The sequence below is a fragment of the Emydura macquarii genome, unplaced genomic scaffold (genome assembly GCF_026122565.2).
Source record: "Emydura macquarii macquarii isolate MOO-44397 ecotype Brisbane River unplaced genomic scaffold, CSIRO-AGI_Emac_v2 contig_3220, whole genome shotgun sequence".
NCBI classification, from domain to species: Eukaryota; Metazoa; Chordata; order Testudines; family Chelidae; genus Emydura; species Emydura macquarii.
In genome coordinates, this window is record NW_027133357.1 from 11022807 (window position 1) to 11045717 (window position 22911).

The window sequence follows — 22911 nt, forward strand, 5'->3', positions numbered from 1 at the left end:
TAGATTCCTAGGGTAGAAACGTGGAGTTGTTCCTTTTTAAAAAGTTTTATTTTCTGTTTACAAAGGTGATAATCACCTTCAACTCCATTGCTCATACGCTCAGTTTGACCGTTTAGGTACTGGAAACTTTATGCTTATCCTTCAAACATTAATCCCAACTACCAAAAAAGAGAGGTTGTTTTTTTTTTTGTTTGTTTTTTTTTAACTATTCCTTGTGAATGTAGCGCTTGTGAAAGATGCTGAGGTCACAGACCTAGAGACTTGGTCTCAATGTTCCTGTTTGTGCTTTTACACAATAATGGCTATAGTGGGTCAGACCAATGGTTCATTTAGTCCAATATCCTGTCTCTGACAGTGGCTGGGGCCAGATGCTTCAGAGGGAATGAACAGAAAGGATGCATTCCTTGAAATTACCCTCATCATCCAGTCCCAGCTTCCGGCAGTTGAAGGTTTAGGGATACCTGGAGCATGAGGTTGCAGCCCTGACCATCTTGGCTAATAGCCATTGATGGCCCTATCCTCCTAGAATTTATCTAATTCTTTTTTTAACCTAATTATACTTTTGACATTCACCGCAGACCATGTCGACAAGTTCCGCAGATGACTGTATATTGTGTGAAGAAGTTCTTCCTTTTTTTTTAAACCTGATATTAATTTCATTGGGTGATCCCTAGTTCTAGTGTGTTATGTGAAGAGGTAAATAACACATCCTTATTCACTTTTCCCATACCATTCATGATTTTATAGGCCTCGATCAAATCCTCCCTTAGGCCTGGTCTACACTTACCTTCAAATTCGGCGGCAGTCAATGGGATCGATCAAGTGGATCTTTCTTTGTAAGCTGAACAGTCCCATTCTTTTTCTTTTTCTTTTTCTTTTTTTTTTTTTTTTATATATCCTCCTAGGGAAGCCACTTCATACCCCTAAGAATTTTTGTTGCCCTTCTCTGCACCTTTTCCAATTCTAATACGTCTTTTTGAGATGGGGCAACCAAACTGCCCACAGTAATCAAGGTGTGGGCATACCAATCATTTGTATGGTAGCAATATGATATTTTCTTCTTTTTTTTATTATCTGTTCCTTTTCTAATGGTTCCTAGTATTCTGTTAGCTTTTTTGCCTGCCACTGCACAGTGAGCAGATTTCAGATAATTTTCCATGATGACTCCAAGATCTCTTTCTGAGTAGTAACAGCTAATTTAAACCTCATCATTTTGCATGTGTAGCAGAAATTATTTTTTCCAATGTACATTACTTTGCACTTAACATTGTAAGCGCTTCTGGAAGAATCTGTTTTATATGTAGCACATTGAACCCATTGTAGTAGACTATCCAGTTTGCACTTGCTGTGCTAGATACTTTTTTTTAATGATTTGCTTTTGCACAACGGAGTAAGAAAAGATCACAGTGTCTCTTCTGTAGCCAGCAGCCTCAATACAGAATCCTCTTTATATACACTCTCCCTGAGGCCAGGTAGAGTTTTAATATGGAACTTACCATCCACTCCCCCTATCTGGGTCTCCTGAGCTTCATTTATGACTGCATTATCCTTTGCTCCAAACGCTCTGGAATTCTCAAATTCTGACAAGCTAATGTTGGTTCTGTAGCTTCCAACCGAGACCAACTCTGTTAAAAAGGAGGTGGGGAGCAGACACATGCACACAACATTATTTAGGACAATGAGTTCCTTTGTTTTATAATTTCAAGGTAAATGCCTCACTCGTAGCCATATCCCCTCTCTGCCCCCACCCACATCTTCTAGCACCGAATGACCTGCAAAAGATTCCAATGCTAAGACTGAAGCACTGAGATGTTTATCTGAGTCTCTTTGGTTTGGAAACCAGGCTAGATGTCTCAGGAGAACAGGCTTCCTTCCAGCTTTCTGCTACTGCTTGATTTCTAGAGAGAAGCCCGTGGATCTGAGCACAGGGCTGCGGGGAGCAGAAGTTCTAATACCATGAATGGCACAGCTTCCATTATAGCCTCATTTTCCCTATCTGTGAAATGGGGGTGAAAATCCTCACTTGACTTCCCTCTCATGGATGGTGGGAGGGTCAATTAGCTAAACGTAAAGCACGCTGAAGTACAACATTATTATTTAGGCCAGGTCATAAATATTATATCTTGCCAAACAAGTCTTTCTATGGAGTTGTTTGTTTTGGGGCAAAAGGCTGGAATCTCCTCCTCCCCACCATCCCTATGCGAGTGCTCTGACTGGGGGCGGGGGGGGGGGGGGGGGTGGAAGGGGACACTCTCAGGGACACCTAACCCTGGTACAAAGACTGTTGTACGTGTCACATATCCTTTACTCCCAAATCTCCAGTATTCCCAGAGCTCTCTGGGAGGCTATTAAAGAAAGTGAGGACTCACCTGTGCGCTTCAGGAGCCTAAATTTAACAACAACAAAGACTGTAGCAAGGAGGAGACACACCACGGCAATGGGGAGCAGGACTGAGAGAATCACCTTAGAGCTGTCACTTTCCTGAGAGCTGAAAAGGGAGCAATTGAGTAATACGCATGTGTGATCTATGTGACTTTATATTGATCTATACAAGACTGAATAACATAGATGAACCAGCATAGCTTAGAAGACCTATATAGAAAGGTTGTGCAGAGTTAAATATACAGAGATGCTTAACAATGGAAAAATCATGGATAGCCACTCAAAATTCAGAATCAAGTGGGATTTTTAAAAATAATCATCACTGTATTCACAGTGATACTCTACTAATTGTTTATTAATAGCTCTGACATCTGCAGATGAGTATCTCAACAGCCCAGTGAGGCAGGTAAATATCTTCATCCCCATTTTGCAGATGGGGTAATTGAGACACCAATAGGCGAATTGGTTTCTCTCAGTCTCAAAGAGAATGGGCTTCACAGCTAAGAATAGGACCCCTGGTTCTTGGCCCCCCTACTAGAATGTGTAGCATCCCTTGTACCAACAGAAGCCTTAGAAGAATCCGTATTTGCCAAATGACATTATGAGGAATGAAGGTCAAATTAAGAAAAAAATTGGAGTGCAGAGTGGATAACCATTCGAAGTTCAGATGATTACCCAAAGCTGACCCAAAACTTTGATATGGGCAAAATTTTGCAGGTAAACATGAACAGACAGTCTCTGATAGTATATGGTACTCACTGGACTTGAACATATCAGAATATGTGAGAACTATTTTGTTTTTTAAATGTTTGGTTGTGAAAATGGACACAGGTTGGATGGGGCTTGGGATTTCTTACTTTTTCCAAACCACTTTGGAACCAAGTCTTTGAGGAACTGACCTTGGTACAGGGTTGACAGCTCTGTTTTGCAGATTAGGATTTGTGCTGGGAATAGCATCATCTACAGATTCTTCAATGGGAGAGACCACATCTTTAGCTTCAAACATTAGTCGATGGGAGTGATGAGTTATTTGTATCCAGCATCATAGCAGAGAGACAGAGAGAGAGAGAGAGAAAGAAACCAATATATTGTCAATACTTGATTCATAAATAAGACAATTTTCAAAAGCACCTAAGTCTTTTTTTCAAAATGTTCCCGTTGATTTTCAATGGGACTTTGGCTCCAAAGCGACTTTTTATAATATGGGAGTCGCTTTTACCCTATGACCTTATAAGAAAATCTTGTAGTCTTCCTAACTATGTACTAAAAATATTGTTTAAAATCCCTAACTGTGTTACTAGTAACATTCCAGAATACATCTCAAATATTTCATTTGCTTATCACCATTTATATTGCTTTTTGCATTTCACTCAGCAAGGACACTTCTTCCCTTTCATATCTAGCCAGTTTCTCTTCCCTGGTTCTCATGCGTTAGTTAGCACAAGGATATTGGGTTTGGGTTTCCAACACCACATGGTTGTGTTTTGCCCCCAACTTCGTCCAACCCCCTATCCCAAGAAAAAACGACCTTTATTTTAAAGGTACCGAGATGTAGTTGAGCAACAGAGTTCTGCATCTGTAAAATAGCACAATAGTCCTTCCTTTCTTGTTCTCTGTGTTTTTCTTCTCTATTTAGAGTGTAAGCTTTTTGAGGCAGTGTGTATCTCTTATTATGAGTATGTAGAGCACCTAGTACAATGGGACCCTGATCTTGGCCAAGACTTCTTAGTGCTGCTGTAATAATAATAATTTTAAAAATAATAAATAGGGGGCTGAAATACAGAAGTGGTGCAGGCACAATTCTTTTTTACAGTCTAGTTACAGTGACTGGAAAATGGAAGAATGCCATAATGTGGACATGAATGAGTGATACATTTTGTGAATACTGTGGGATCCTTAGTGAAACAGAAAGTGTTGTCTATCCAAGACAGAGGAGTTTATGGTCTGAAATGCCACTACTTAGTTGTTGTTTAGAAATAGTGTGTCTCAATGGAATGACACCATTATGGATGGCTGCAAAGAAAACCTTGCTTGTTTTACCCTGCAATAAATCCTGTGGCTCACCTCCTTTTACTCTTAGGTTAACTGCCATGGTTTCCCCATAGTGACCAGAATGGCTCACTCCACACCAGTACCATCCTTGGTCTTTCTGTGTTACTTGGTCAAAAGTTAGGTAAAGAGTTCTATTATCCTTGTCGCAGTTGACAACCCGGCCAGTTTGGTTTTGCTCATAGGAGACGAGAGATTGGCAGCCAGTATTATTCCACTTGCACCAATATTTCTGGTAAGAATAATATTTGCATGGATAAGAGCATGATACGGTGACCTGTGTACCAATGATTGCATCAATCTCTTTCTGTCCTGTTAAAGCAGGTTGCCCTGTTAGAAAAGAAACAAAACAGTGAGGCTAATGTTAATGACTTGAATAATTAATATACGGAAGTACCATTATGAACAAGGTGTTAATCGGAATATATAATTACTATGTAACTACATGGTCTAGAATGTATCTAAGAGGGTAGACCCATCTTCTGTTGCTACCATAACACTTAAGTGTGTGTGTGTGTGTGTGTGTGTGTGTGTGTGTGTGCGTGTGTATCAATATATATCTACTTATAGTGTCTATCTGACATTTGTGTCAGAAAAGCTTGAAAAATAGTGAAAGTGTTAGGTGGAAACTTAAAGAAAACTTTGTATATATAAAAAAAAAAAAAAAAGAATTCAAACGTTGTCCAAAAAAGGTTTCTGTTGAAATCTTGCACTTTTGAAAAATTTCCACCAGCCCTAATGTGTATTTTGAAATGTCAAGCTTTACCCACTGAGATTATGAAGCTAAGAATTACAAAATAGTTCTCCTCAGGAAAATGAGGCTTTGGCCTTTGCTGCTTTGGGATGAACAAAGATGAAGTGCTCCTATCACTTGTGCTGGCAGAAAGACTAATCACTACACGCACTCACATACCATCTATGATCTTCAGCTCCTTCGTAGATTTCCTTTCCATATCTCCATCCGTCATACACCAGTAATATCCTGCATCGTCTGCTGTCAGCTGGTTCATTATTATAGTGAATGTTCCGTTTTTTGGGTCGTCATGCATGACTATTCTTCCTTCATACGAATCTAGCATAGTCCAATGATTGTTTATTAACTGAGTGCACCCATTCTTCCTCCATTTGCACCAGTACTTGAGAGTGTAATTCCCTCGTGGATCATAGTGGCATTCGGCAGATACTGAACCTCCTATGACTCCATTTATTATGTGTCGTCCCTGGGGGACAGCTGTCTCTGGAGATACAAAATGGAAAAGGTGCTGTTAAGCTTCTCTCACACATTTCATGCTGTGCTAACATGCGTGCAATGAGTGCCTCAGGTGGTGGTTTGGTTGTGTCTATTCCTCGTAAAAACATTTTAAATTAAAGTTAATTGCAGGGATGAAACGTAACAGACTGACAACGCTGGTGACTGCAGAACAGTCACAATATGGCCAGCGAGAGGCTCACGCTTCCCTCACACACTGCCAGCTCCTACTGGAATCATGGGAGTCTTTCCCGTGGCTTCTGTGGATTTTGGATCTGGCCCTAATGCCTCAATCCTGAACTGGAGGAACTCCCTCTAGAAGCCAGAGGGTAGTTCAGTCCTCCACAGACCTGTCGTTCTCTGTCAAGAGAGCCAGCAAGGAAACGAACAATAATGGGCATTTCTCTATTGCTTAAGGTTGAACACAAATGGTTCATGAGAAGTCTTGGTGCCCTCTTCCTTTGAAACATGGGCACAACAGCCTGGCCTCAGGCCAGACAACCTCTTCTCCAAACGTCAGGAAATCCAAACACACGTGGAACAAAAATAGCCGCACAGACCTCAAGAGGAACAGCAGCCACTAAGACCATTAGTGCATCCAACTGAGGATAGAAATACCTTTGGCTTATTGCCTATAGCATCTGCTCTTCACACTCGTACTTCGGAAACTAATCCCGAATGAAGCGATGAGGCAGATGATGCACATGGAGGTCTATTCGAGTATGTAGTAGTCTCCCACAGGAAGTGGTGGAAGCCCCGTTGTGGGAGACATCTAAAACTCGACTGGAGAATAGACTCTAAGGCGCTATCCTGGGATGGCTGAAGGGCTAACATGTATGGGCTCTAACAGATCTTTCCCTGTTCTAAATTCTGTAGCTCTTTCTCTTCATATTGGATCAGTATTCCTAAAAATTGTTTAAGCAGGCAGCATTTCTAGTGGTCAGGAAAATGTCTGGTTTTTTTCCTTCTATAGTCCAGATTTATGATAAGCAGTTAAATGGGTCAAGCAGGAGTTTGCTCATCCCAGATTTGTAAAAAGAATTTGCTCTTTGTGTGTGATGAGCCTTTCTAAAGGCTGGTTCACAGAGAGGATTGCAGCCTATCACTGCTGCCTACCAGTGGAGTTACTGCTTCAACTCAAGTGATAGAAGTATGTGCTTTTCTGATAAAGACTGAGGTTTAAACCCCTGCTGTCAATACACATTGGAGATTGCAACATGGAGTCTTTGGGAAAGGGACTTCGTCTTTCTATTTGCCTGTGAAGCACAAGGGACGCCTTTGATATCTATATAGATGAAAACATAAGAGAATAACAAATACAATTCTTATTCTCTCAGGTAAAGTTGAGTATCAGTGACATTTCCACAGGGAGCTCAGATCTTTAGGAAATAAAATGTTACTCTTTTCAGACTGTTAGAATGGCTGAAATCTACACTCCCTGCCCAGGGCTCACCTTCATAGACATGTACATCCAGTTCCTTGGATTCTCCTTTCTCCCCGTACTGCCCAACCCCGCACAAATATAAGCCTGAATCCTGTTTCCTCAGCTGGGTCATATAGATGCTGAATGACCCAGGTTCCTTCTGATTGCTCAGCAAAACTCTCCCTTTGTAAGTTGAGTTAACGTTCCCGTAGGTGTCGATGATCGTAGAGCAGCCAGTTTTCCCCATTCTGCACAAGTACTTCCTGTCACTAGCATGTTGTGCGCCAAACATGCAGTTCATGGTCACAGAACCTCCCAGCTCAACGTAGTAGAGTTCAGCTTCTTCAGGCACTTTTGGACCTGTGTGAATGAGAGTCCAAATCAGTAACCAGAACCCAGACTGTATTGCAGTTTACCACACTCTTCTCTACCATGCTCTATTGTGCTGCAGTAATCATACTCTTCTGCACATCTCTAGACTACCCCAGACTATATCATAGCTTATACTAGTTTAGTACCAGACTGCTATACGCACTACCACACTCTTCAACCTTGCATCATTTTGTACCATGCTACCCTGTGTGCACTGCAGTGCAGGATATCTTATTGCACCGTGCCAATGCACACCATATCATACGCTTCTACACGATGCCATATGGCACTCTTCATTCTCCCATACTACTGTAGGCTATGCTGTACGGCTCCATACTATGCTATGCTGCACCACGTGATCGCATATGGTGTTGTAAACTACAGACAACCTTTATTTTTGGCAAGTTGCCATTTTCCATTCAGGAGAGTAGATAAATCAAGGAACGGTGGAGAATTTTGGCCACCTTGCATAGAATTAGCATACATCTCCCTTTTTTGGCACCTTTACACTACAGCGATGGGGGCACTAGAAATACAGAGAGATCTTGGTTGTGTTGAAAGGTGCCAATCACCTTGATCTCTTGGATATTCCCGATGGATAGATTTTCCAAACACAATTATTACCAAAAAAAAAATATATATATATATATATATAATAATAATATAAGAAGCCCGAAGGCTGTAGTTACCCTGGGAAACATCCAGCTTGACTTTAAATGAAAGTCCCTTATCATTGAGACCAATGCCACATTTATAAAAGCCAATGTCCTTTTCCACTAGCTTTGAGATCTCCATGATGAATATGCCGTGTTCTGGGAAGTCTGTGATTGTCGCTCTGTCAGCGAAGCCTTGAGCAGTATAGCCATTGGAAGAAATGACAGTCACACATTGCCGTGTTGATTCCTTGCACCAGTACTTTCTGTCATGTCTGTTTACGTTGGTACGAGGGTAGAAGCATTTCACAGTAACCGATCCTCCCAGCAAACCGGTCACCTGGCTTGGTCCGAATATGGGACTTGAACGTGAAACTGGCAAGAGGAAATGTGTCTAACGTTATTTACCACAAGTCAAGTTGTTGTTATACTAGCACCTTCAGGCCCCGACTGGGATCAGGGCTTCATTGAGCTAAGCAGATAGCTACACACACATAGTAAGAGACAGTCCCTGCCCCCAAAGAGTTTACAGTCAAAATAGGAGAGATTTTCTGTGAAATTTCTGTGGCTATATAGAGTGACATTTACTTGTAATGACCGAACTGGTTTGGATGAAGTAAGAACCAATTCAGACCTTCACTCCACACTTGAAGTGAACCCCATTGCTTTAGGTCACTTCGCTTTTTAAAATTATTTTAATTTTCTTACAACCTTGGATTTCAATCAGAGGCAGAAATACTAAATAGTTGTGAAAATTAGCTCCTGCTCTGATTATTCCATCCTGGCTCAAACCAGGATATATCTGGAACCTTGCAGAGCTACACAACACTTCCGTAATGATGGTTCCATCTCTTGCAAACCCAAAACTCAGGTTTTGCCCAGAGCTTCACTGAGGTTCAAGAACCTTTGAAGGGTCGGGGGGCCTGAATCTGGAGGGAGCCCTGGGATAATTTTACCTTTTAATGGCAACAATGCTAAATGTGATGGGTATAATACTATTTTGGGCCAAACCCAGGCAAATTGATTGGACAAAGCTTTACATTGAAATTTTAGGCCCACTTGAACCCAAAACGCAAAATGAAACTCGGAGTGTGGAACCCAAACAACAAAATTGTAGAAGAGTTTCTATGAGCCTCCATGGACAAAAACTGCAGAGCATCACACAGATCTAGTTCCCTGGAGATTTCAGACTAAATACCGCACCAAAGAGAGAGAGACAAGGGAATGGGAAAGCCAGAAAACCTGTTATCAGCTGAATTATCTCTAATCTGAATTGTTTTCATAGCTCACCCCAAGAGATCAGCCAGGGCTATAAAGGACATTCACCTGTTTGGTCATAACTATGTCTTCAGTGTGCTACACTAATAGCTACTATATAAGATCAGCCTTACACTGACAGTTTGTGCTAAGCATCGCCATGTCTCTCGCGCCCTTAACTGTGTCACTGGTTAGATACTTACTTCTCGCAGACTCCGCTTGGAGGAAGGAGAGCAAGAAGATGAACACCAAGAAAGTCATTTTCCTTTCAAATGCCTGGTTCCTCGGCCTCTCCTGAAATCTGTAAATAAGCACATTCAGAAGGTCATATTATTTATTTAGTTGGATATTTTTAAAGCCACCTGTTGAACTGATCCATGATACAAAAGCCTTGATTCATGAGGTAAGCCACACACCTGGAGTGTGTGGAGTGTTACCTGAAACACAGGCTTCTAGCTATTGTGCTAAAGGAAAAACAGTGTGATGTAGGGTTCAGAGCAGGCAACTGGAAATCAGAGTACTTATGTTCTCGGCTCTACTGTTGACTCGTTATGTGACTGCAAATAAGTCACCTAACATCCCTGGACTCTAGTTTTCTTCTTAGTAAAATGGGGTGTCAGGTTGTGTGGGGTGCAACGCAGACCAGGGAGGGGTTGAGTCGTAGCTTGCCCTGTAACCCTGGGTGCCTCAAATGCTTTGCTGCTGTAACTTCTTGCCTGGGACATTCACAGTCAGCAGAAGCATGCAAGTCACACCCTGAGTGTCAGTGTATAATGGCAGCTCTGATCCAGCAACTCTGGCCCTAGCAGTCTGCCAGCAACACACCAGCCATGCTCCTGGTCTCTATCAGCCTGGGTTACTAGGTGCAGGGTGACCCCAGCACATTCTCAGTCCTGAATTTTCCCAAAATCATATGCTCTGCAATGTCCAGCCCTCTCCTGGGCAGTCTGGAGAAAGAATAAGATTTGTTTTTTCCTCTAAAGACACAAAAGCACTTCACAGCTTATTAACTGAACTGGAGGTAAATACACCCTGCCATTTAAACACAGCACTGAGTTGGTTTATAGTAAAAATAAAACAGGTGTATTAACAACAGGACATAGGTTAAGTGATGCCAAGTAAAAGGGATAAATGTAGAAACGGTTACCATCAAATAAAAGTGAAAGCGCACGTCTAAAACTTAATCTAACAAGGTGCAGGCTTTGTTTAAGAAGTTTTCTCTCACCAATCATTCTCCTCCTCAGACATGGCTGACTTTCTCTGTTAGGACCTTCCACAGAAGTACAAGATGCTGGCTTCCCTTGTCTTCCTAGGTGCAAGATCTTTGCCTAAGTAGGTTTCTCATCTACATTCATTTCCTAGAGACTTCAACACCCCTGGTTGAAGGACACATCTTTCTCTGCTCACGAGAGCTCTGTTCCCTTGTGTCTGTCTAGAGATAGATGGGAAGGAGAGCTTCTGTCTCTGCTTATATCTCCCAAAATTCAATGACCTTACTTCAAGAGGCAGGATGATTGCATGGCATTCTTCCCTTCGGGTGTGGACTTCCCATACCCCGTAAGTAAAATGGGCCTCATTGTTTTGATTCTCACTATGATTAATTTACGTAGGAGACAGATAAATAGCTGTGATGTTCCTCCCTGACTGGAAAAGACCTGTTTCTCCTTTTGTTTGGACACAGACTATAAAGCCTAACGTTGATGGGAATCCATAATTCCTTATGTAGTGTTAATACATACATTTTATGATGACATTAATTACTAGTGTGTCATTAGTTTTATAAAACACCTTACTTGATACACCTTTATAATACAGTAATACGGTGGAACCCTGTTTATCCAAACCAATTGGGATAAACAAAAATTCGAATAATCAGGAGAATGGGCAAAGAGCTTTCTAGTTGTTGTTTTAAGATGCAGAGTTGCTTTTAAACTAGCTAAACACTCCCGGAAAAGCATTAAAACATATCCTCTTTCTTATCTACTTAACCGACCATATAAACCATTAGTACTTGCAAACAATGTTTTGTTCATTTATTAACCGAAAAATCTATGTGAGTTTTAAACAAGTGGTATTGGTCATTTTTACACTCTTTTTACTGTTTAACTCTGAACATTATAAGGACCGTCTACAGAGTCTGTTTACTGTTACACAAGACACCATCTCTACGTAGCTTGTTTATACATAACATCACAAACAGTACCATTTTTTAAATGCAAGTATGATTATCATTACATAGCATTAAAACATAGCCTTCCTCTCTCACCTATATAAACTACCGATTAAGGGCTTCATCTAGACCAGTTGCTTCATGGTCTTTCAGGATGCAGAGTTATTGGTTCTGTATTTAAGAATTTGCTTGGCCTTGTGTTTGATGTCTAATACTAATATTTTTTCCAATGTTATAATCTTGGGCTATCTTTGCTGGTAACTCTCCTTTTTTATTGCATTTATAATCTCTCTCTTTTAGAACTCAATGACAATAGTACACATTATTGCTCAGTAGTCATGGTCATTTTACAAGGCTGAACAGAGGGGATGGTTACAGTGGTGTTGCCATAGAGGTGATGTCAATTTCCCATATTCCTGTGTGTGCGCTGGTGGTTTGGTTAATATGGAGGCTCAGATAAATGGGTTTCTACTATATTGTATACAGTCAATTGATTTGGTTGTTTATCACTTGAGGTTCAACTCCCTGTCTTTATAAACCAATGAACCTTCACAATGTAGTCTCTGAAAAGTAAGAACCCAGACCAACCTTCTCTTTCCTGCTGGGTCATGGACGCTTTGCTGTCTCCTCCTCCACTTATCAGCTTGATAGCATTGCTTGCCTGATATGTAAAAATGGACCTTCAATGTCTCTGCCTGAAGACCAAACTGGTCAGAGAATCAAGCATTCCTTTGACTGAGGCAAACTGTGCTTATATATTGCTCGCCAAACACATTTTAAGACTATAATTCTAGCCCACATTCATAACATTTTGTACACACGCTGTGCATATATCATGCAAGAATATTAAAGATCAGCGAGTTATTAGTTTGCCAGTGATCTCTTACATGACACCTTTTAGATACCTATTGTAACCGCAGTGAGCTGGGGTTCACTGAATTGGTCAGGCTAGCTAGAACTCATTACTTGATACCCTGAGGCCTCTAGCCCTCTGGCATCAGGATGCTTTAGGGATTATCATGAGGATAATCATATTTACCCATTTCCCAGGCGGTATTGTTCTACTACCTTAATTAATGTCTGTAAAATTCTTTATTATCTTTGCATAAAAGTCACTATAGTTTGCAAGCAAGAAAGATTGTTTACATGAGATTGCTTTCCATCCATGAGAGGGCAGTGTTGTCATACAGAAAGTACCATGTACTACATATTCCTATCTATGGTATAATGGCATTTTCTGTTCTCTGTACAGTCAGTGTCTCCAGAATGAGCGAGACACCTGGATTTTGTTACCCCAAACAATCACTAAAAGCCAGCACTTTTCTACAACAGTTCAATATTTGTAAGGCATAGTCTTCCGTGTACGATGGTAGCCTGCAGTACAGAATTACCTCGCTCCATGTTCCCTTCTGCCTCCCTTGCTTTTTGTTATGAAGATCACCTCAGTGCTACTGCGGGTGTAGACACCATTGTGCTAAACCACTGCTCAGAGCAAGATTTAGGGCTGTCTAAACGTACAGTGCTGCTGTAGTTCTGACTGAAGACGCTGCCTATGCTGATGCGACAGCTTCTCCCGTCGGCATGGTCAGTCCACCTCCTCAAGATGTGGTAGCTGTGTCGACGGGAGAAGCCCTCCTGTCGACACAGCGTTTTCTGCACCTGCAGTTCAGTCAGTATAACTGCATCACTTGGCGGTGGATTTTCAACCCTTCTGAGCAACGTATATACCAACATATATTTGTAGCGTAGTCCAAGGCTCAGTCTCATCCAAATGAGAAATGGGCCTGATCCTCCCCTCTCCCCTAAGTTTTAGGTTTTCTAAGTCTGGACCCACACTTATCTGATGGCACCTCCCCTTATTATGGACTGACCCCAAACCTAGATCCAAACATCTCTGAACTTTGAGGCGGGAGGGAGAGTGAGTGTGAAAGCCGGACTGGGATCTGGATCCAAACTGTTCAACTTAGGCTCATTTTGGAATAAAGCTCATTTTCCAGAGTTTGGTGACTCAGTTTCTCCCTTCTGCATTTTAACATTATTCACCCAGCAGGAAGAAAAACTGTTCACTTGGCATCACATTGGTTGCCAAACCCACACCTTAAAACCCTGCTTCCATAGCTCCTGTAGATTCTTCTAAGACTGTATTTGATTTCTGATCACTGCTCCTCTGCCCTTTTCAGTCACAGGTGCAGGCAAAAGAAAGTGTTTTTCCTTTTTTATTTTCCCCTTCCTTAACCTCTGTTAAAGTCAATGTGAGATGCAGGTACTCAACACTTCTGAGAATTAGGCTTAAACTGTGCAGGTGCTTGTCATACCCCATCTGCCAAACTGTCCCTTGCTGCACAGGATTCAGCCTGGGGAAGACAGACCAGGGCACCAAAAATAAAATGTCTAGGATCAAAATTCCAAACAACCGAGGCATCAAAACTCTCCTAATCAAACCGTGCATGGTTTGATCTGAGTGTGTCCGTAATTCACGTGTTTCTCAAACCTTCACATGTCCCAAAACTTTAATGGTTTGGATGAGGTTTGGAGCGATGGTTTGGAGGGAACTGGGGTTCTTAATATTTCAACCTGCTTGCCTATCCCTGGATTATTGGGCACACTGGATGGGGTGTGCGTGTGCATGCAGTGCACGATGAATGAGCCATCGACTAATCCAGGGAGCGGTGGCTTTGATTGTTCAGTTACAGAGAATATGATGAGTGCCAAGAAAAGTTTGTGCCAATAGCCAGGCTAGTTTATTTTCTGGGCATCAGGTGACAGGCTTTATTTTATAAAGGGTATTTCCCAACAAAGAGAGAGTTTTATTTCCTCCTTTAGATAAAAGGTGTTCTGCTGAACTTTCTTCCTCATGCTGTGATCTTACTGCTCAATGGCTACTTGTCTGTGCCTAATAATTAACTTAACTATCCACCTCCAGAAGAAGCCAGTAAGATAAACATGACCCACTCAGGTGCAAAAAACCAATCAACACAAAAATGGGCTCTGCTGTTGACAATAGTTACAGTGTTTTATTGCCTAAGAGGCCTCGTTGCCCAAGGGCCAGTTCTGTCTCGGTCTTGCCAGCCTTGGAGAAGTGGAGAAAGGCCAGGACCCCAGGCCCTTCCTCCTTCTCCTTTGATAAGAAGATTAAACAAGCCTAGGGGGAGGTAGTGGGAGACATGAAAAAGCTCGGTGGAGTCTGCAGTTAGGCTAGCCCCATTGCAAACAGTCACTCATGCGGCGGTTCTTTATGGTAGATATTTGTTGTTAGGTAACCAAAGAACATCAGCAGATGTCTGGGAACTTCTTGGAACACAGCTGTAGCCTTGTTCAAGGAGAGAGAGAATGTGGGAGCATGTTCTGCTGTGGGTACATGTGCGTGTTTAATTGCATGTGTGTGCATACGGTCACGCAATCCATATCAATGCAAGCGCAAGCGTGTGCGTTTGTGCGTGTGAGAGCACAACTGCATTCATGTGTGTCTGCAAGCACATTTTGTGACCATTGAAACCATCCGCTGGGTTACTTGCAGTCAAATACTATCAGACTTTGTTCAAGTCCTTCACTGCAAACATGGCATTTATGGAGAAATTTCCCCAAGTAACAAGCCCAAGCAAGTACAATCAGCCGTTGCGTAAATTGCTCTTTGTCTGGAACTCCCATAGCAAGAGTGGAGATTGAGCCTCACACCTCAATCACTGGAAACCACCTTTTCTCCTGCTGCATATTATGCACTGCGCCCAGGAAGAATGCCATTTCCCAAATCCAGGCAAATGGCACAAACGAGCTTTGCTTCTAGGTATGCAAGACCCAGGCACAATCCAAGATGCTGGAAGAGAATTTTATCAAACCTCCGTGGCTGACAGGGTTCTTGCTTCATGTTATTTCCAAAGACCATTTGCTGCTGGATGTGCAGGTACAGTGGGAGACTGAACATCAGACCTCTCGCAGAAGGGAAATTAAGACAGTACTGGTGTAAAGGAGAGCGTGAGTAAGTAGCATTGAAATTGACTAAACTTTTCTGCTTGTGCAGACAAGAGGCCCTTGAAGGGGGGATAGGGTGAGAAGATGAGGCAGTGACTGTGTGCAGGGCACTGCCAAAGGGACCTAAGAGGACTAAGAGCAAAGTGAGATGCCATACATGTTGCATTCTGACCAGTGATGAAGAGGGTTGATAACATCCAGGGTGCATGTTTGTTTTAGAACCATGAGAACATTCTCATTTCTTGTTCTTGTGGCTGGTGCAGCACTTACGTACGTTTGACTTCTCCTGAGGAGTGCGCCAGCTTGAACACTTGGCTAAGCCTAATGAAGATCGTGGTAGAGTGTTGAGACTGGTCTCTGTCTAACGAGGTGTCTTTGTGCCCAGTCTGTGCACGACAGCCCATTTGCATAGGTACCTCATTACAATTTTTATCATGGGTTTTCAGGAGCACGAGAGGGGAAAATAGCCTTTCCTTGTTACTACACATCTGGGTGACATCTTAGCCCCACTAAGGTCAATATAGAACTTCTACTGACTTCATTAGAGCCAGGATTTCATCCCAAATCCCCAAATTAGTGGCATCTGTTCTGCAGTTGTGAACATAGGAATTGCCAGACATAGGAATGGATCAGACCAGGGGCCCATCCAGTCTAATATCCTATCTGTGACACTGGCCAGCACTAGCTGCATCACAGGTAGGTGCAAGAAACCTTACGGCAGGCAATGATGGGGTAACCTGCCACATGGGAAGTTTCTGTTTAACCCCTCATTAGAGGTTGGCTTATACCCTGAATCCTGACCGCTTGGATCCCTTCCTAACATTTCTAGTGAAAGATTACTTTGATTGCCTTGAGATTTGAAAACAATTCTGCATTATAATTAATAACTCTACTTTGCACTTTCATCCGAAGGTCTCAAGGCAAACTCTGCAAACGTTAATTATTTCTATTGAAGTTTAATGCGAGTTTCGTTGCGATAGGCTGACGGTTGCCAGCGGTGCTGTGTAATTACGTGGGATATATCGCTTGATTTGTCTCATTCTGACCCCACGTTCCTCCCTAGAGATAACACACCTGTCCAGACATACCACTTCTCAAAAGTGATTCTGATCCTTTTCAGGTAAGGACGGGCACAGCTTGGCAGGCTAGGGTGGCTCAAGGAATGGGTAATGAGTTAGAGACCCCTTCACCCAGGATCACCAGGCCATATCCATCTTAGGCTGGACTTGGCCTGTGTTCAGTGAGCTGCGGGCGGGGGGAAGGAGAGCTCAGTCCAGTTATTGGTGGAGACAAGCATGCAGTCCACCATCCATAGCTGCCTCCTTTGTTGACTGTCTCAGTGAAGGGGCATAGGATTGAATGGGCCCTGGAGGCTGCACGGTTCTGTCCCCCATTGATGGGCTCACTCTAGGCCAGGTGTGAGACATGTCAGGGGGATGCTGTGTTGAGGGGAAGCTTGGATTGCCCCTGCTTGTGCTGCATCTCTGAGTACAGACGGAGGGCGTCAGTCTCCAGGACTGCCAACCCCAGCCTCTTTCACCAGCATTAAAATTGCTTGCCAAAAATGCACTTAAAATCACGGGGATAATCTGCATGGAGGAAGTGGAAGAGGTAGGGAAGGGAGGGATGGAATGACACGATCTAGTAGCCCCACTGTGGTGGGAGACGACAGGACTGCTAGCGTGCAGGGAAATGTGACCAATCTGTGCACAATTCAGCAGGAGGAAGCTGTGGTGTAGAAAGTGTCAGTTCCGAGGCTGCTCTCCTGCAGATCTATCTGTATTCTCTCATGTTTGCAGCTGGTCTGACTGCCTGGATGCACAGGTGATTAGAGCTGCTTTCTTTTTATAGATATATAAACAAAAAGAGCAAAATGTTTGAAGAAAAACAAGCTGTGCTAGTTTTCACTGATACTCTTTACGTCACAGCAAATAATTGGCATGGGAAAAAACATAAGGGTAGAGTGTTTTATTTGGCACTGCGCACATGTGTGCTGGCCGAATTCAGACATTCCCCTCTGCAGAATTCAAAGGGCCAGATCCTTAGCTGATCTAAACTGACAAAGCTTTCATTGAAGTGAATCAGCTATTCTGATTTACATCAGCTAACGATGCGGCCCATAGATTTTATTAAAGAATGTGGCTGCGGTCTTGCTCTCAATATGGATGCAGGAGTCTGATTGTGCTTTTATTTTAACTAGTTAATCGCATTGCAACCATGGCCGCCCACCAGAATTGTGCATTTTCTAAGCCCACAACACCAAAGCTCTAGATTCATGCCATGGAAGGAGGCAGTCATTATTTCTTTATATGTGTATGTAAAGCACCCAATCCAATGAGGCTCTGATCCTGATTGAGATCTTTGGACACTACTATAATATTAATGACAAAAACCTAACTGTTGGGTCATCTAATCCACCCAGCTCACCCTCCTGGTCAGTGCAGGGTTGTTCCTGAGAATGTATTTTCTATTTCTTTGACCAGTCTAGTTTTAAACATGCCAAGCAATGACATTTCCACCACCTCCCTTGGCAAGGGCCCCTAATAGGCCTCTATGCCATGAGCTAATAGATTTATTCTGATATTCATCCTCAATTTTCCTTTTCTTAGTGCTCTGGGATGATTCCCAATTGTGTCACCATCCTAGGATCTCCAGAGGAAACCAAGCAAAAAGGCAAACAGCTTCACCCCCATGGCCAGCCAATACAGACATCACAAAGGATGCATAAATGCTATCACGAGGAGGATATGAGTCATTCTTGTTAAACAGAGCAGGCCATTGATGTGATCCTGAGTTATAATAGCCTATAATATACCTGTTTTCCTTGGATTAAATTGAAGTTTATGCTACTCTAAAAGAAGGCAAAAAGCCAGTTAGACATTTGCATATGAAACATTCTGATCTCTTCCTGGTTAAGGGCTAGAATTTGGACTCCAGTTCAGACATTTGCATAACATCAAAAAATGCATTATCCATATAAGTGGAGGTACAAGTACACTTCTTGTGAAGGGTCTTGCTACCTCCAACTGGGCTTTCACATTGTACATTTGTACCTGCACACTGGGTAGGTCTGCCTTCCAATGACTATTCACCTGGGAGAATCTGTTATTGAATCCCCCTTAGCCCAAATGAAATTTACGTTTGCATGAAACATCGTTCCTTAATCATCCGAAAATCATTGTTCCCAGTGATTGTCCATGTTGTGGTGGTTAAATTATTATTTATATTGCATTAGTGCATATGGACCAGCTCCCACATCATGCCAGACCCTCTACAGACAGCACAAAAAGACCGTCCCTGCACCAAAGAATTAATGTAGCTAGGCTCTTATGGGGTATCCGTCACTGTAGTTGCCGAACGCTTGTGAGAACAGCTTCTAGATTTGTGTTTGCGTTAAGACCTCTCATTAATCTATTAGAAAAAGAAAAGCCTAGCTCCCTCATTAAAACATGAACGGCCCCTCCACAGGTGCCACTCCAGTTATAGGTTCTATCAGCAGTGCTATTAGAAGTACCTGTCTTCAAGGCTTTTTAGGATCAGTGGGACGTCAATATTTACTGGGGACTGAAACCTGATATGTGACTCAAGGTCTCGGAGTGCGATACGCAACTTCTCAGACAAAAACCCCAGTCTGTATCTTGAATTGCAGGTGTGTTTCGTGCCATTGAAGATGGTCCACTGCCCACAGTCCAGCTGCACCTTACACTGCAAAGATTCCAGGAATGAGGTCTCCATGGTCCCAGGAATGCTACAGTTGCTTTAGACCAGTGGTTCTCAAACTTTCTGTATTAGTGACCCCTTTCACACAGCAAACCCCTAGCCTCCATTGGCGCCCCCCCACCCCATTGCCCCTGGCCCTCAGGCAGCTCCCCATTCCTCCTTTACCCCTAACCCCTGCACTCCCCTCCCCCCCGCATCCACCTGGGGAAACTGACCTGCATGCACGGCACGGCTGGTGTTGCTGCTCGCTCCCCTCCTCGAACTCTGCTCCTTCATGCATCCCGAGGGGACTGGGGGGTCGGGGGAGTGAAAAGCAACACCAGGGATTCCTGCATCCAGGTCACTTTCTGCACCTGAGCTACATACGGGAAGGGCAGAGAGCAGCAGTTCCTGATGCAGGCCTCACAACCCAGCCCAGGTGAGGTAAGTGACCGGGATGCAAGGAGCCCTGGCATTGCTCCTTGTTCTTCCCCCGCCTCCCCACAGCCCCCTGGGGGGGGGCACAGAGGAACACTGGGGGTGCGTGTGAGCAATATCTGTGTGTCACCGCTCACGCCCCCCCTTCCTCTCCGCTGGAAGGAAGCAGGGAGGCTCACAGCTCCACACCTGGCTGGGCTCACGGCAGGCGGGTGGCAGGGCTCAGGGCTGCCCACAACTTGCGAACCCCAAATAACTGCATCATGGCCCCCGAGGGCTCGTGACCCCCCCAGTCTGAGAGCCAATGCTTTAGCCCCAATTCCCCTATGTGGCAGATTGCTGGGCCACAGACACAAAAAATACAAATGTGTCACCTCTTCCATTGCACAATAAAATAAATGTAGCTGGTGGGGGACAATGAGATTTAAAAACATTTGAGGGCAGCTCATGGACTGCTGCATAACAGCTCTTAACTGGGAAGAAGAGCTGCATGGGAGGTAGCCCTGCACTCTAGATCTGATTAGGGACTGTTTCTGTGGTGAGAGCACAGGCCTGGGTGTCAGGACTCCTGTTTTTCCTCAACTCTGCCACTGCCTTTGTGTGCAACAGTGGATACATCTGTCCCCCTCAGTTTCCTGTCTGTAACATGGGAAGAGTAATGCATACATGATGTGGGTAATATAAGAATCTTAAGCGGCTAAGAATAGACTGCCTTTACTACCAGCATGGTGCAAGTCTGAATTCACTAATATTTGTAAAATGCTTTGAGATTCTCAGCTTAAAAATACTATAGAAGTGGGAAGTGTTAATAGGAATCTTTCTTTGATTTTATCTTTGTAGTCCTTTCTGTCTTTATACTTTTCTTCTTGCTCAAGTAAAACAGGAAGAAACCTTTAAAAAAGCCACTCCAGGGGGCTGATTTCCTGATCTCAGTTATACCATTAAACTCCATTGACTCGACTGGAGATAATCCAGATTTGCATGGTGCAACTGAGATTAAGATCTAGTCCCAGGTTTACATAAGAACTGGCAATCAGGTGCTTTTACTGTGGAGGAAAGCCCCAGAGCTCCCTTCCCAAATTTCACTTCGTCAGCTCTCTCAATGAACCCTAAGGAATTGGTATATGCTGCAGTACTGATTGCCTGGGACCAACGCAGTCTAATCCATTAGTCATTAACTATTGCTCTTAACTGGCCAATGTCAAGGGAAAATTACTTGGTCATTAGAGCACTAAAAATACAGTGCATGGTTTGTAATTTTACCAGAAAGCACTTTAAAAATATTGCTGCTGCGAAACTGGTCACATTCACAAGGAATGTGAGCAGAGCTGGTCACCTCTTTGTAGAGAGGGGATTGTCTTTATTATTCATTTAGAATGGAGTTTTTGTATCTGGTCTAAAGTATTGAGTAGCGTGAGTTGGGAAGAGGCATAAATGGCTGCAGAAAAACTTCCCAGCCAAAAAGTAGCTAATGATGCTGATGACAACTTTCCTGAGTTTTTAAAAATGATTACTGGGCAAGCTCACCAAGTGCAAAATGTAATGAAAGTTTTCTAAATCAGTCTGAGTTCCCCTTCTCTCACTTCTGCCTCAGGCGAAATGGGAAATTGTGTTTTATTGCACGTTGAAAGAGTATGGGAAGAAAAATGAAATTTTGAGTGCATCACAAAACATGAGCATCCCTCTATCTTTCACTCATTTTTCCAATGAAAGACCTATTCCAGCCAAAACCAGTCTAATGTGATTTTAGAAGTGTAATAGATGATGCTATTTCTAGACATTCTTGAGGTTGCAGGCTCCTAGATCATAACTCCAAATGTTTAAGAGAGACAATAGAATAAGAACGTTTTTGTCATCTGCCTTTTAAACTAATGTACACTCAAGCAATGAGTTAGACCAATGGTCCCCAAACTTTTTCTCTTGCACCCACCTTTACCAGTAATAGAATGTGTCTGTGTCCACCTTCCCTCCTGGCTGGGAGCCAAGAGGTGGGGCCAGTGGGCCACCGAGAATGGGTGCGGTGGTCAGGAACTGGGGATGGGAGCTGGGGCCAGCAGCTGAGCTTTGACCACTAGCGGGGGCCACAGCTGAGGCAGGAGCAGAGCCAAGGCCACAGCTGCATCCGGAGACAAAACTTGGGACAGAGCAGGGCTGTCTCAGGCCCCTGGCACTACCCTGGACATTTGGGGCATGCCCCACAGTTTGGGGACCACTAAGTTAGGCAAAGCAAAGCAGTGCCTGTTACAGACACATGTAGTGACCATTTTTTGCGGAGCCGTAGCCTATATGCATCCTCATCAGTTAGAACCTGTTATGTCATGAGTAGGAATGTTGAGTAGGAATCCGGGGCTATTCCGTACCCTTTTTTTTTTTTGTTGTTGAAAGGTGCTACACACTCACTTTCCCCATGCAAAACCACCAGAAGTGGGCACAAACAGACCTCTCTTCTGTACAGAAGGATTTTGATTATTTAGGTGCCTTGCTGAGTCCTTTTGCTGCAAAAGAAAGAAAGAAGCAGGATGATAACTAAAGAAGAAAACCCAAGCCCAAAGCCTGATCCTGCAAATCTTTACTAGCACAAATAGGTTTTACACAGCTGAGTAGCTAAATTCAGTGGATACAACTGATCTGTTTGCAAGCAAACCTAGATTTGAAGTATGGTAAGGAAACATTCTTGACCCAAATCATCCTCGGAGAGAGGCTCTGATTTCACTGCTAGTTTAATTTTATATTTAGCAAAACAAACTTTGCCCTAACAATGGATTTATAACAAATAACTGACTATCTAAGACTTGTGTTTGTCAACTGTACAGAAGAATAGAGGCTAAAAACTGAGACCCAAATCCTGAATGCCTTAGTCACACCTTAGCAGAGTTTACGTACTTCAAATGCTCGTTGAAGTCAATGGGAGTTTTGCCTTAGTAATGAATGCAAGGTTTAGTGGTTCCCTTGAATTTACTAAGAATTGGAGCATTCCAGCAGAACCATTTCACAAAAGGGATAATGAAAAAAAAAAGAATAAATAAGAAAGGACCTCAGGGTCAGGGCCATCAGTGACATGAAGAGGGAAGGAGGTTCAGTTTGCTGATGGTGAGAAGCGAGAGCCGTAAGCAGAAACGAGAAAATGGGAACTGGGTAAAACAACAGATGCATTTAATTGTCTCCTTTTCTGATGGTACTAACATCTAGCACTTCTGTATTTGGTAGTGTCTTTTTTTCGAAGGATTTCAGCGGGCTTCTTATGCACCCA

The 22911-nt window shown here is 43.1% G+C and overlaps 1 protein-coding gene and 1 long non-coding RNA gene across 5 annotated transcripts in view; one reads left to right on the forward strand and one right to left on the reverse strand.

The window, feature by feature from the left end:
- LOC137142242 (uncharacterized) overlaps positions 1 to 22911 on the forward strand; it is a 59730-nt gene that overhangs the window by 16138 nt on the left and 20681 nt on the right. The window lies entirely within an intron of this gene.
- The window catches only part of PIGR (polymeric immunoglobulin receptor), a 39100-nt gene that overhangs the window by 1790 nt on the left and 14399 nt on the right, over positions 1 to 22911 (reverse strand). The window contains exons 9-16 of the mRNA XM_067531803.1: positions 9589 to 9686; positions 8165 to 8503; positions 7134 to 7463; positions 5345 to 5668; positions 4447 to 4761; positions 3282 to 3378; positions 2370 to 2488; positions 1497 to 1625 (exon numbers count right to left, since the gene is read on the reverse strand). Coding sequence (XP_067387904.1) covers positions 1497 to 1625; positions 2370 to 2488; positions 3282 to 3378; positions 4447 to 4761; positions 5345 to 5668; positions 7134 to 7463; positions 8165 to 8503; positions 9589 to 9686 — 1751 coding nt within the window. The remainder of the gene's footprint in view (positions 1 to 1496; positions 1626 to 2369; positions 2489 to 3281; positions 3379 to 4446; positions 4762 to 5344; positions 5669 to 7133; positions 7464 to 8164; positions 8504 to 9588; positions 9687 to 22911) is intronic.